At 49.4% G+C, this 12,273-nt stretch overlaps 1 protein-coding gene across 1 annotated transcript; it reads right to left on the reverse strand.

Annotated features, from left to right (window-relative positions):
• Window positions 1–1,575: 1,575 nt before the first annotated feature.
• tubgcp3 (tubulin gamma complex component 3) lies at window positions 1,576–11,098 on the reverse strand. Its single transcript, XM_037472429.2, has 23 exons — window positions 10,902–11,098; window positions 9,818–9,925; window positions 9,268–9,335; window positions 9,104–9,181; window positions 8,795–9,003; window positions 8,148–8,317; window positions 7,927–8,039; window positions 6,986–7,111; window positions 6,826–6,894; window positions 6,607–6,739; window positions 6,355–6,521; window positions 5,570–5,680; window positions 5,373–5,481; window positions 4,784–4,973; window positions 4,563–4,698; window positions 4,420–4,488; window positions 4,205–4,340; window positions 4,008–4,096; window positions 3,560–3,691; window positions 3,333–3,473; window positions 3,126–3,242; window positions 2,940–3,034; window positions 1,576–2,844 (listed from the first exon to the last, which is right to left on the reverse strand). Exons 1-23 carry the CDS (start codon window positions 10,975–10,977, stop codon window positions 2,778–2,780), a joined length of 2,709 nt encoding a protein of 902 aa, XP_037328326.2. The 5' UTR covers window positions 10,978–11,098; the 3' UTR covers window positions 1,576–2,777.
• Window positions 11,099–12,273: the final 1,175 nt, after the last annotated feature.

Genomic DNA, 12,273 nt, shown 5'->3' on the forward strand with positions numbered 1-12,273 from the left:
GGTGGGACGGGCAGAGGTTACTAAGGTAACGACTTGGTTAGGAGACGGGGGGGGGGGGAAAGAGGGAAGCGGGGGCAATAAAGTTTCTCAACTAGATTTCCCCAAATTCCCCTTAAAGGCAGACAAAAATGTACTGTTTAAACAACACATCTTCCAGTAGTCATTTTCTCTATTTTGACCTCAAATGAGTACGAGGGAATGATACATCCGTGAATTAAGATGAATGAGAAAGGGAAGAAAAAAGTGACAAAGACAAATCAGCGGAAGAAATAAACGTTTGTTTTGTCAAATGCAAACGTAGCGCCCAGGATGTTAGCTAGAGTGACCTTGAGCCCCGGGGCTGGTGAAAGTGCAGATGTGGCTGTGAGCGGCAGCTGGATCTGTTTCTCAGGTGTTTAGTGAGGGTTCGCTGCACGGGAGGGGAGGGTGGGGGGGGGGGCACAAAGGCAGAGGTCAAAGGTCATCTGGAGTATCGCCAATGTGATATAAAAGATGATTTAGACCGGCTTAGAAACCTTTGGGTGAATAACGACAGTTTGTCATCCGAGCGTAGAAACGGAAAGAAAAGGGTGGGAAAGCGCTGACACGACGTCACTTTGCTGGGGAGGTATTTCTCAATGTAAAGGTCTGCCATGCCATGCTATTTCTGATGAGAGAAAAAAAAAAATCATGAGGCGTGTTGGGAATACTGGAGGAAAGTGTCTTAAGTGATGGGACGCCCCGAGACACGAGGAGACATCACAAACCAGTGAAACAAATTGACGTCCCAGTAGCAGTCTCAAGCCTCTCCGTTCTCCAGCTCTACAAATTGACAATTTTCTCAGACTGCGATCCAAAAAGGTGAGTTTTTTTTTCATACATATACATCGTCCCGAAGAGATTGACAAATAAACAGCACACCGCTGAAATGTTGTTTTTCAGTTGGAACACATTTCTTCTGGGAAAAGAGGCCACGCTCATGCTGCATGTGTGTGTGTGTGTGTGTGTGAGAGAGATTGGACTCTCACACCTCCTTCTCCCTGCTGAGTAAATGCGTCTGTGAGGAGGAGGAGGGGGGGGAGGAGGAGGCGAGGGCCGGAGGCTACAAAAGAGAAGCTGGTACTCCCTCTGGTGGCTCACCGCCTGCACAGGTCAGTCCAGATCACACAGCGAGTACACAATCCACTTGATTATATCCAATAGATCGACTAAAACGGCTTGAACTCTGGTTTTTGGTCCCAACTGATCCAGCTACAGTTTCTGTACAATACTGTGATGGTGTGAGTGAAAGCTCGGACGCACCAGTAAGTGAACCTTTGTGTAAAGATGGTTCTAACTAGTTAGTTAAGACAGGACTTCATGCAAATTAACTGACTTGTTGACAAGGCCGACAGATTTACACAGAAATAAGCTGTCGAGTTGCATTATTGATCCAATACTAAATGTCTGAAGTACTACTTAAACTGATTCATTTAATTATCAATTGAGAGAAGTGTTTTAAGCTTTACAGCTCAGAGGAGCGTAAGATCAATCGTGCCGATTATATTACTCTAACTCAAAAGTGGTAAGAGACAGACAGAGAGACCAGAACATACATGAATAAAAAAACTTTTATTAAAGAGGAACGGGATGATTTGTTTCCCTTTATTCTTTACATTATGTGCTATACAATGGAGAGGACACATGCGGCAGGGGTGCTGGGTCCTTTCTTTTCGCTTTAAGAAACGTGTCCTCGCTGACCCAGGATCAGCGCTCACAGCTGCTTTTATGATTGTTTAACTGGGTGATTGAAATGCTACTTGACTTTTCAATGCAACAGCACACTTGTTCTACCAGCAAATCCGTTTGAAGAGCTTATCCAATATATATATATGAACACAGCTAACACTAACTTTGCTCTTTACAATGTCAGGATATACTTATTCTCATAAAATAAATTGCCCGAGTTGAAATTTATAACCATTAACTTCTTTAAATATGGACTTTCATTTGAGGATATTTACATGTTAAAAAGGAACAGGAGCGTGTCTGTAGTTCCTGGAGTTGATGTAATGAGAACATTGAGGTGTTTGTGGTTGCTGTGATTCAAAATCCTCTGTGTGATTGGACAGTTGACCTTAAATAAGAACTGGACCCCAGGCATGAGAGTGGAGGTGTCGGGTTGGACCGATATGCGTGTTTGCCGATACTGACCGGAAGTATTCCACGCGGGGGGGGGGGGGGGGGGGGGGGAAGACCGCTCACGGTGTCTGTGTGTTTTCACAAAACGCGGCGCGGCGCCAGGGGGGAAAAACTGTGCTGAAAGTGCTCAAAGTTCAAATGATTTCAACAACGGCTACGAATACAAAAATTTAAAAAATATCGGACGCATATTGGTCGAAGCCTAGAGAAGGAGACGTGTGGAGACACATTGTTTGCATAAACTATGTACATACATTGTGTGTGCGAGACATTAATAAGGCGTGCCCTGTACGGCGGCCCTGTGCAACTTGGGGAGCTCCGCCTCCTTGGTACACTCCCCTTCCCCTTCAAAATTGACCTCCCGTTTCCCAGAATCCCCAGCAGTCCGTCTGCGCCCCCGTCACGACGAGCTCCGAAACTTCCGGACCGTGTTCCTTTGCGATTCGGGATCCGCCCGCTGTGATGTCATCACTTGGCCCGCCGCGGCACCAGAACGCTCCTCCAAGGCATGACATCACCGCGACGCGAGTCGCTTCAGGTCCGCTGGCCGGCCCGTCTCTGCGATGTCATCGTCCCCGAATGCCCCAACGACTGGAAGCCTCGCTGGGCGGCGGCCGTCAGATGTTTGACGGCCGCCGCCCTCGGTTGGTGCCGAGTGAGGCCCGCAGCCTCGGCTCTCTGGCCCTGGGGAGGACGGAGAGCGACCATTTTTAAAGCAAATTTCGGCTTTCGGCGTGATTCTGGGGCATTTCACATTTGTTTGGGCTGTGGGGGCGAACCTGTAGTGCTCGTTGAAGTCCAGCCTGAAGCTGAGGAAGCGCAGACTCTCGTCCGTGCTGGTCATCAGCAGCACCAGGAACTGCTGGACGATGCTCTGTGGGAAGAGAGGGGGGGGGACATGTGTGAGAGGGAGAGAAGCCGATTGGCTCTAAGAGGAACAGCTGGAACGGCTCCGGCGCTGCTACCTGGTAGAAGTGGGTGAGGATGCGGAGCTGCGAGCGCATCTTTGGTATGGTGTCCTGGAACTCCTGGATCCTCTTCTTCTCCTCCGCTTCCTGTTCCGCCGTCACTCCCCACTGCCCCTGAACCGACAGACGGGACACGGGTCACTTTGAAATCACCTCGCGCTTTCCTCTTCGCAGCATTCAAGACTCCTCCTCCTCCTCCCCCACCTCCTCCTCCCGTTGCTGCTTCCTCTCTTCGAACTGCAGGCGCAGGGCGAGCTCTTCCAGAGCCGAGCGGTAGAGGGAGTCCTGGGCGCTCTGAAACTCGATGATCTGGTCGAATATGGCCCTCAGCTGGTTCAAGAGAGACTGAAAGGACGGACACAAACTGAGGTCAAGGGAGTGAGCGGGCTGACGGGGGGGGGGGCGGCAGAGAAGAACAGCGCGCGTGTTACCCTGCTGTTGTTGTCCAGCAGGCATCTTGAGATGACGCTGTCCAGGAACATGTCGTGGGCGGCGATGATGTGGTCGAGGTCCTGAGCCTGTTGCACCCGGTTCCACAGCTCGTCCCAGGAGCACTCCAGCACCTGCACAAACGACCATGTGGCCCTTTTGATTAAAAAGTCTCATGACTCGGAAAATTATTTTATTTACTGACTTTACACAAGGGGCGAAAAGCATCAGTCCACCTTAAAATGACCTCTTCAGTCGCCGTTTCAAATTCAGTTTAACCCCCCCCCCCCCCCTGAAAGTTACTCTCGTACTCTCGTAACTCTGTTTCATGCAGCGTTGCGTTTAACACACGCGGCAGAATTTTTACTCTTTTTTTACTTTGGACTTTTTTTTTTTTTTTTACTCGAGTTTTACGGCCTGCGAGCGGAGCAGAGCCGCTAATGGTCTGACCTCAAAGGTGATGTAGTACTGCATTTGGTGGATGAAGTGGACCATCTCGGAGGCCAGGATGTGACACTGATGCAGCACGCCGGACAACTCTGGAGGGCAAAAGAGCAGTAAAGAGGCAGGTAAAAGCCGAGCTCGTCCTTCAAAGACACGCACGCATTTATGGATACACTACAGCCATCTTGTGTTTGTGTACCCACCGGGCATTGTTTTGAGCAGCTTGGCATTACACATCTGTCCCTTCCAGATGTCAGTCAGGGTGTACTCCATCCTCTTGGCCCTCCACAGGAAATTGAACACGCGCAGGTAGTGGCCCATGCACTCCCTTGTGAACACCTAAAACAAACACAAGATGTATTAATATGCGACAGCAGCAGCCACAAATGGACAATGTATTGGGAATTGTGTGTGTTACCGTAGCAATGGGCCCATCCACATGGTAGTCCAGGCTGAAAACATCCCAGCCTGTATCGCCAGGGGACACCTGGATTCAACAAAGTAATTGATGTAAAAAAAAACTAAATTAAAAATGATGTCAGACACAGACAAACTCGTTACCTCCAGCAGGCGCACATCCAGCCTCTTGAGGATCTCCGCGTGGTCGTACTGGGCGTTCGTGGCTCTGACCGCCGTCTCCAAGATGCCCGTCAGGTTGTGCTGGTACAGCGTGGTGGCAGGACGCACCAACTCCGGTCTGGGACACGAGGACACCGTGAGGCGATCGGATTCAGGCGTACGAAAGCAGCCGATCAACGTGTCGACGTGTGTGTGTTGCTTACTTCAGCAGGTCCATGAGGTGTCTGATGAAGTCTCCCTGGCCCAGCAGCAGGTATCTCCTCATGGCCTGCAGGTGCTCAAGCAGCAGGTAGTTGCGGTTGAGAACGTCCAGCAGGTATTTGCTGGTGTCGAAGTAGGCGGCGTCGATCTTCTCCTGAAACGCCCCCTCGAGGTCTGAGAGCAGCTCTGCAGCTGTGAGGAGACCAAAAAAAAAAGAAGGGGCTGTAAGTCCTAGTTTGTAACTGGAAATAGGATGCGTTCTATTAATACTGCTTTCAGGAGCGCCACGGGTGGAGGACGAGGAGACGCAATGTCCTTCAGCGGACGCGGTAAGATTGGCGGATCAAACCGGCCCCACAGACCCGATCAATAGAACACAGCTAAGTACGCCGCAAAGGAGGAGCACAAGGCCGGCGGTAAGAGCTCATCGATCCCCGTCCGGTCGCCCGGCGTCAATACGGCGACGAAAGATTTCCAATGACGCCAGAAACGACGGCCACTTCTACGTATTCCCGCTGTGACGTGACGCAGACCATCTAAGGCCTGATTGTACCCGGCAACCGAGCAGGGGGAACCGAGCGAGACCCTCACCGTCTTTGGGCGTGTCCGCCGAGGTGGAGGCCGGCGTGATTTTGCCCGGTGGCGTTGTGTCGTGACAGACCTGATGCAGGAAGTTGATGGATTTACCGATGAGCAGAACCTAGTGGGGGTGGAGAGGGGGATGTTACTAAAAGTAAACATTGTCTTGTAGTTGGTTCTGGATGTGTAGAATACAGAGACGTGTGTACCTTGCGGGCCTGGTCCATGGTGATGAACGAGGGGATCATTGACTTCCTGAGGGAGTACTTGTCGTGCCAAAGGCGATCCGTCTTCACGTTGGGATCCGATGCTACAAAGAACTACAACAACAAAAAAAGATATCGTCTGATCACCGAATCATCTTCTGACACCTTCGATGAGAGTGAAGTAAAAAATAACGCGTGTCGTTAACGAGGGCAACGACTAGTAAGTAGATCTGTGACAGCATAAAGAAAACACACACACACACGAGTAACGGCAGAGAACCATTTAAAAAATGTGAGTTAAATAAGATGCAGCTTACTTTGTGTCTCATGGTGCTACTTAAAACTCCCGTATTTCCTCAGTAATTACAGGTGTTTATGTTTATGACGGGTGTTTTAACAGAATGTGTGAGTGTGTGAGAGAGAGAGATCCACAGGGCACTCTCTCTCTCCTCTAAAAGGTATAATAACTTTGTCTCATTCTTCTTTAACGCAGCACTTAAGACCAAAGTCCAGTGATGACTAACTGTTAATGCGGCAAACTGTGTGTGTGTGTGTGTGAAGCTGAAGCATCCATTACACTCCTCTCATCAGTCCTCATTGAAGAACCTGTCCTGCCTCTCTTCCCCCCCCTCCCTCCCTCCCCCCTCAGTAATGTTCTGTCTCTCCGGGGTCAAACGTCAACAGACCACCGCGTTGCCTGGCTGACTTTTGGAGAAGTGGGACGCTTCTCTCTCTCTCTCGTTGAGCTCGGGACGCCCCAGTCAGGGCTGAAAAGCTCAAGCGCGTACCTCGTGGTAGGTGTCTTCCAGCTCTCCGTCATAGATCCACCTGTACAGGAAGTTGAGGATGGGGTGCGACACCAGGCTGAGGATGTGCTGAACCAGCGCCCGCATTTGCGGGTCGCCCGTCTTCCCGTAGGAGTGGACGGCGGAGGCCAGCTCGCCTCCTTTCCGACCTGAAAGCGCACAGGAATGAATGAATGAAACGCACCGTTAATACTCAAATTGTGCATTAAACGCACTAAATACAAACACACACACCTTGGCAGAAGTCGACGAGGGCGGCCAGCGTCTTGAGCCGGACTTTGGGGTCGTACATCCAGACCAGGAGCCTCCTGAGGGTCAGACCGCTCTCTGGGCACACGGCCACACCCTGCTCGTCCTCCACCTGCAACTAAATCACACACAACCGAAGCGGTGACATCATCCGCCGGCCTTTCCTTAGCCTTGCATGCCTCCCAGTCTGTGTGATCGGTGTACCTGCGAGTGGAGGACAGAGAGCAGCCGGTAGTACTCCTTCAGCTCCTGGTGGAGCGAGGCACAGAAGCTCTGAGGAGAGAGAGGGGGGCAGAAAGATGGCTGTCAGCGGGGGGGGGGGGATGAGAAAGGAGAAGGCTTCACCAGGTGAACGCGGACTCACCTGTCCGACCAGTCCGAAGGCCCGGTCCAGGCTGCGGGCGTCGGTGTACTTCCTGACTTTGTTGTGGAGCCAGCCGAGCTCGGCCAGCCGGCTGCTGGTGTCCCTCAGGGACTTGCACAGCACCACCTGGTGGGACACGGCGCACGTTACAGCACATCTGTGTCCTGCGATCGGAATATTCCTCCTCGCTTTGCAATAACAATTTGCTTCATTTTTTACATAGCAATAGAGCTGCATAATACACATATTTTGAGTTGGTTGAACCTATATATCGTCCCCGTAAAGGTGTGTGCCGCCGCCTCGTAGTAACAGATGTGTTTTTTTTCCTGCTGAGTAATGTTCACATTTCCCGACACATAAAATCTCAAAACCTCTTATCCCGAGAGCTGTACGAGGGGGAAGGTAAGTGGCCAAAATATCTCAGTGGCTCCGTGTCCATCAGGTCGGTGACAGGCGATCGACCACAAGTCTATGTTTAGTCCCACTGAGAGGCTGTGTGACGGGTGATATCTAAGGCCTTCCCATTGATGACTCTGGAGAGGACGATGAAAAGCGGCAAGTGGGAGGGGAGGGGGGGTGGGGGGGCATCATCAAAAAATTGACCGGGCACAGAAAAGTGAGGTCGATGTGGCTCGGAGCCGAAAAGCTTCCCATTGATCTGTTGAATAACTTTTAATGTCCAAATCAACAACAGCGGTTTTGTTGTCATCTTGTCCACTCGGCTCACTTCTAACTTGTAGAGAAAAAACACGTAGACAAACTCATGCCAATAGCTGACGAACAGCCTGTGTGAACGTAAAAAACGAAACAAAAAAGCACGCTCTCGGTGCGATGCCGCGCTGTTTTCCTGTTTTACTTATTGTAAGTCGCTTTGGATAAAAGCGTCAGCTAAATGACATGTAACGTGAACGTAATGTAATGATGCCTGTTCAAAGCCTCACCTTGCTGTCTGTTTTGTAGCAGTTCTCCTGGGCGCTCATCTTGATGAACTTGCCATCGATTCCCTGGAAGACGTAGAGGATGTCCCGCACCAGCGCCGCCTCGCTCACCTCCCCTGCGCCGACCAAGTAACCGCACATTAGCAACACGGGTAATGCCCTCGGCTACGAAGGGAGAAAATTAGGGGTCGCGGTGCGAGTTAAGGCTATGAAGCGCCCTTCACCGTCTGGACGGGGACGGGCCGCTCTGGAGGCGGGGGCCGGGGGTCCGAGGGGCAGTCGGGTGGCCAGAGCGGACGAGGGGGAGCAGCTCACAGGGAGGGCCCAGGCCAGCCGAGAGCCCAGGGGCAGACCCACCGCTGCTGCTGCTGCTGCTGCTGGCTGAGGGGCTTGACTGAAGAACCACAAACACACAGGACACACAGACTTACTGTTGAGGGTCTGACATCTGCATAACACCAACATCTGGCTTTTGCTTCGAATTGGCCGCTTGCATAGAAACTCAACAGAAGCCTCGGCGTGCTCTTTTGTTGAACAAAGGATTTGTCCTTTCAAGACTCAAAAGGTGAGCCGCGGCGAGCTTAATGGTGATTTGTAACTGGAGGACTCCTGCATTATTAAAGGGGATTAAATGGAATGAAACGGCCTTCTGACGCCCCGTAAAACACATTTCCAAGAGGTCGGACTAAGAGGCAGGTTTATTTCCTGGTGCTAATTGATGCTTCCTACATCTTTGGCCGAGTGGTTTCGCAGGACAACCGCCGGATAAATAACTCTGCTTAAAAGAAAGCAGCGGGCAGATCACCGGGCAACTAGGGAGACCGTCGGCCCGGTTGGTTGGAGGGGGGGGGGGGGGGGGGGTGGTGCTCACCTGGCCAGCAGAGACTGCGGCGTTGCCGTGGGTCCGTTCAGCGTGTAGACCCCCAGGCTGGAGATGCCGCTGGTCCCCACGCTGGCTGACAGGCCGGCGCTCCTCTCGGCGTAGCCCAGGGCCAGGCTCTGTGGGCGGGTGCAGTAGAAGGGGGTGGAGTGGGCGTCCCGGGGGAGGGCCTGGGCAAAGAGCGCGCCGTAGTTCCCCACCTGAGGAGGACGGGACCCGGTGGGGGGGGGGGTCAGTGTCGGCCACGGGCTTTATTGGGACACGTTTATTCAGCGTCTTCGGGAGGAATGCGTGACTCACCCTGCCGGCGGGCTTGCGGGGGTCTTCAGAGAGGCTGAGCAGCAGGTACAGAACCGACCAGCGATGCTTCAGGACACTCTGTCAAGCCGGGAAAAATAGATTGCGTCAGCTAGCCATCGTCAGAAAGAGTTGGTGGAGTAGCACAAGGAAACACAGGAACCAACCTGCGTCTGAAGCTTTCTGTGGAGCTCTGAGAACAACGCGGCGTCTGCTTCTCTTCTCTGCTTCAGCACTGCAACAGCATCCAGAGCAGAGTAATGAGCAAAGAAACACGCCCCTACAGGAGGCCTATTTGCGACTTGAAAATGGTTGACTTAAAGTGCAGAGTAAGGAAAAAGGTCGAAAAATGCAATGGTGAGGAACTTGAATTCACAGATGTCAATAGCCTGGTCCTTGATTTTTACGGCGACTCCATTACCTTAAAAAAAAAGTCCACCTGCAGACTGGGGGTAACTTAATATTCTGTTCCGTAAGTGCAATGCTATTTGTTTAATCTTCTTTGTCAAAGCTTGGATCAATGTTTTCCCACTAATGCCACTGTGAAAGTCCACTGGGATTGGCCTTTATGGTGCACTAAAGATTTTTTTTTGTGCAGTTGCCCAAACGGGAAAAAGGCACAGTGCACATTTAAAAAAAAAAACACCTGTCAATAACAGAGAAGGGCCCGGAACGCGTCGTCATTGGCGGACAGTGTGCGACCAGGGAGGCACTTACTTTCTTTCTTGATCTTCTCCGACACCAGGAACTCATCCCGCTCAATAGAGGGGGCGTAGTTGCTGCCGATGACGCGCACCGCATACTGGAACTGGTGGGCCACTTCAGCTGCAGAAGAAGAAGAAAACTGATGACTCAAAAGGTCAAAGATCACCGCAAACAAGCAGGACTTTGGGGCAAGTTGTGCCTCCAAAAAAAAGATGTACGTGCAGAACATAATGCATCAGTAGGTACCAGGATACTTCTGTGAGTGGCCTTTTTCTTTAAAGTGCGTTATGAATAATGGGATAACATTAGGGTGACTAACGCTGGCTGCAAAGCTTTTGGTGTCCGATCACGGAATTATGACTTTAAAAAACAACAACAACAACAACTAGGCTGGTTGTTCTCTCTGATCACCGCCTGCGTCCCATCAGAGGCCTGCATCCAGTAACCGTGCAAACAGTGGTGGTCACCACGAGAGCTAGCAAGTCTCTTTAAAAGCTGCAGTAAACAAGGGAGCACTTTCTTAACAACAAAAAACAGCCATCGGTGGTTTGTAGTGACAGCTGGTACCACAAAATGTCGAGGGGGGTTATTTTATTATATTGAGTGACAGCTACGCGGGACCTAGCCCCGCTAACGTTACGTCTAGCACGGCTAGTGACATCGAAATCGATGTATGTCTCATTTATAATCAGTCTTGTATTGAAATGTGTGCTTGCTCGAATGCAAGGTGGCCGACAAATTAATAACATGTTTTCTCCAATTCGGCGTACGTCCGGAGGACCTCGCAGTTTTAATTTCAGCAGAATTCCCACCGTTTTCTACTACTTTACGTCACTACTACACAGAAGGTTCGTCCGGCTCGAGCAGTGGAAAACGTTTAATTATTGTCAAAATATGAAATGCACGGCGGAGAAACGATGAGCCGAATTTCCCAGGAGACCATAACGATTCATCCGATGACTTTACATTGTGTGTAAAACGTGGACGATCAGCGCTGTGGAGAGCAACGACAAATAGCGGATTTTTTAAACGAGGTCCGCTATGACATCCCCTGGACTAGCGCGCAGCACGCTAGCGTTGACGTTAACGGATGTACCTTCGCTTTTCCCCGTGATTCTGCAGCAGAGGCTCTGTAGAAGCACATTGGGTGATTTCTGATCCAAGGCCGCCATACTGTCGCGGCGTATGTTGCGTTTCTTCCTCGCTAACTGAATAAATGGCAGTGAATAGTCTGAACTAACTCAGGTCTTCCACTACGAACGGCGCCATTTTGACGAGTTAAATGAAGCTAGCAGGACGCAGGAGGAATATGATGACGGGGAGCCACTCAAATCCTTCAAAGTAAGAGCATGGGATTTCTCATCAGGTAGGCAAAGGTCTGCTTGATATTCTAAAGGATGAATGAAAGTGGGTAAATTTAAACACTTGGAAAAAATACTGACTAGATTTTATGTTAATTAATACCATGGTTGTGAGTCAGTGATAAAGAACACCATAATCTCTATAATGTAGATCTGTTTGTAGATTTCTATTTCTTCATCATTTCTAATTTGTTTAGTCACACATTACTACTAAATAATGATTTGTCTGGAATATATGCATACCAATATATACAGTACCAGTCAAAAGTTTGGTCAAACGTTTGAACACATTTTCTCATTCAATTCCATGAGAAGTGTGTCCAAACCTTTGCATATATGCATTACAACAATGTCAATATGCCATTTTAAAATAATTACATTTCATCAATTTAAGATGAATGCAATATAAAAAATAAATAATTGATCGGTTAATTTAAGCATTTTAAATTACTTTGTACTGTAACCAAAGATTAAAGGGGAATTTATGTCGAAGGTTAAAACCGGATATGGTAGCAGTTGCTATAGTAACTTTGACGATAGCGTCCCAACAGAACCCGCCGAAAAGCGTCTCCAGGAAGCACACGATGGACAAATGAATAAAAACATCCCCCCTCGGAAACAAAGCACCAGAACTCATAGTTCTGACCTTTCTGAAGTCACCAACAACAAATCAACGTTTACAAACTGCCGATGACTTAGTAATGCATTAGTTATTTTATATTATTTACGGAAAATATATCTGGAATGAAGACAATTATTTGAGCAAATCTACGTTTTATTTGTCTTTCTGATCATTAAAACAAATCAAAGCCGTCACAAAGTTTTTGAATGGGAACGTATTAATCTTGAACAAAATAATTGATATTTTTAGTTTAATGATTTCAGCACCGTCTGGGTGGACAGCACCAGTTGAGTGTCCAAACCTGGACAACACACACACACACACACGTGCATAATATAATGTAATGCACCATTTAAAGCATTGTATTTTTTTTCAACTATTTATTTTTGGATGCACCAGTCACACGCTACAACAACAACAACTAAAAAAAAAGTTAACTGAAACGTCCAATCAATCACTAAAAAAATAAAACTAGAGTGCGCATG

The sequence above is a fragment of the Pungitius pungitius genome, chromosome 3 (assembly GCF_949316345.1).
Source record: "Pungitius pungitius chromosome 3, fPunPun2.1, whole genome shotgun sequence".
NCBI classification, from domain to species: domain Eukaryota; kingdom Metazoa; phylum Chordata; class Actinopteri; order Perciformes; family Gasterosteidae; genus Pungitius; species Pungitius pungitius.

Excerpts from the sequence above, each read along its gene's own strand:
- tubgcp3 (XM_037472429.2), bottom strand. The coding sequence starts at position 10,977 with ATGGCGGCCTTGGATCAGAAATCACCCAATGTGCTTCTACAGAGCCTC. Across the intron at positions 8,040-8,147 it reads GGCCCGTCCCCGTCCAGACG|GGGAGGTGAGCGAGGCGGCG; the intron begins GTGAAGGGCGCT and ends TGGTCGGCGCAG. Across the intron at positions 6,740-6,825 it reads TCTCTGTCCTCCACTCGCAG|TTGCAGGTGGAGGACGAGCA; the intron begins GTACACCGATCA and ends TGTGTGATTTAG.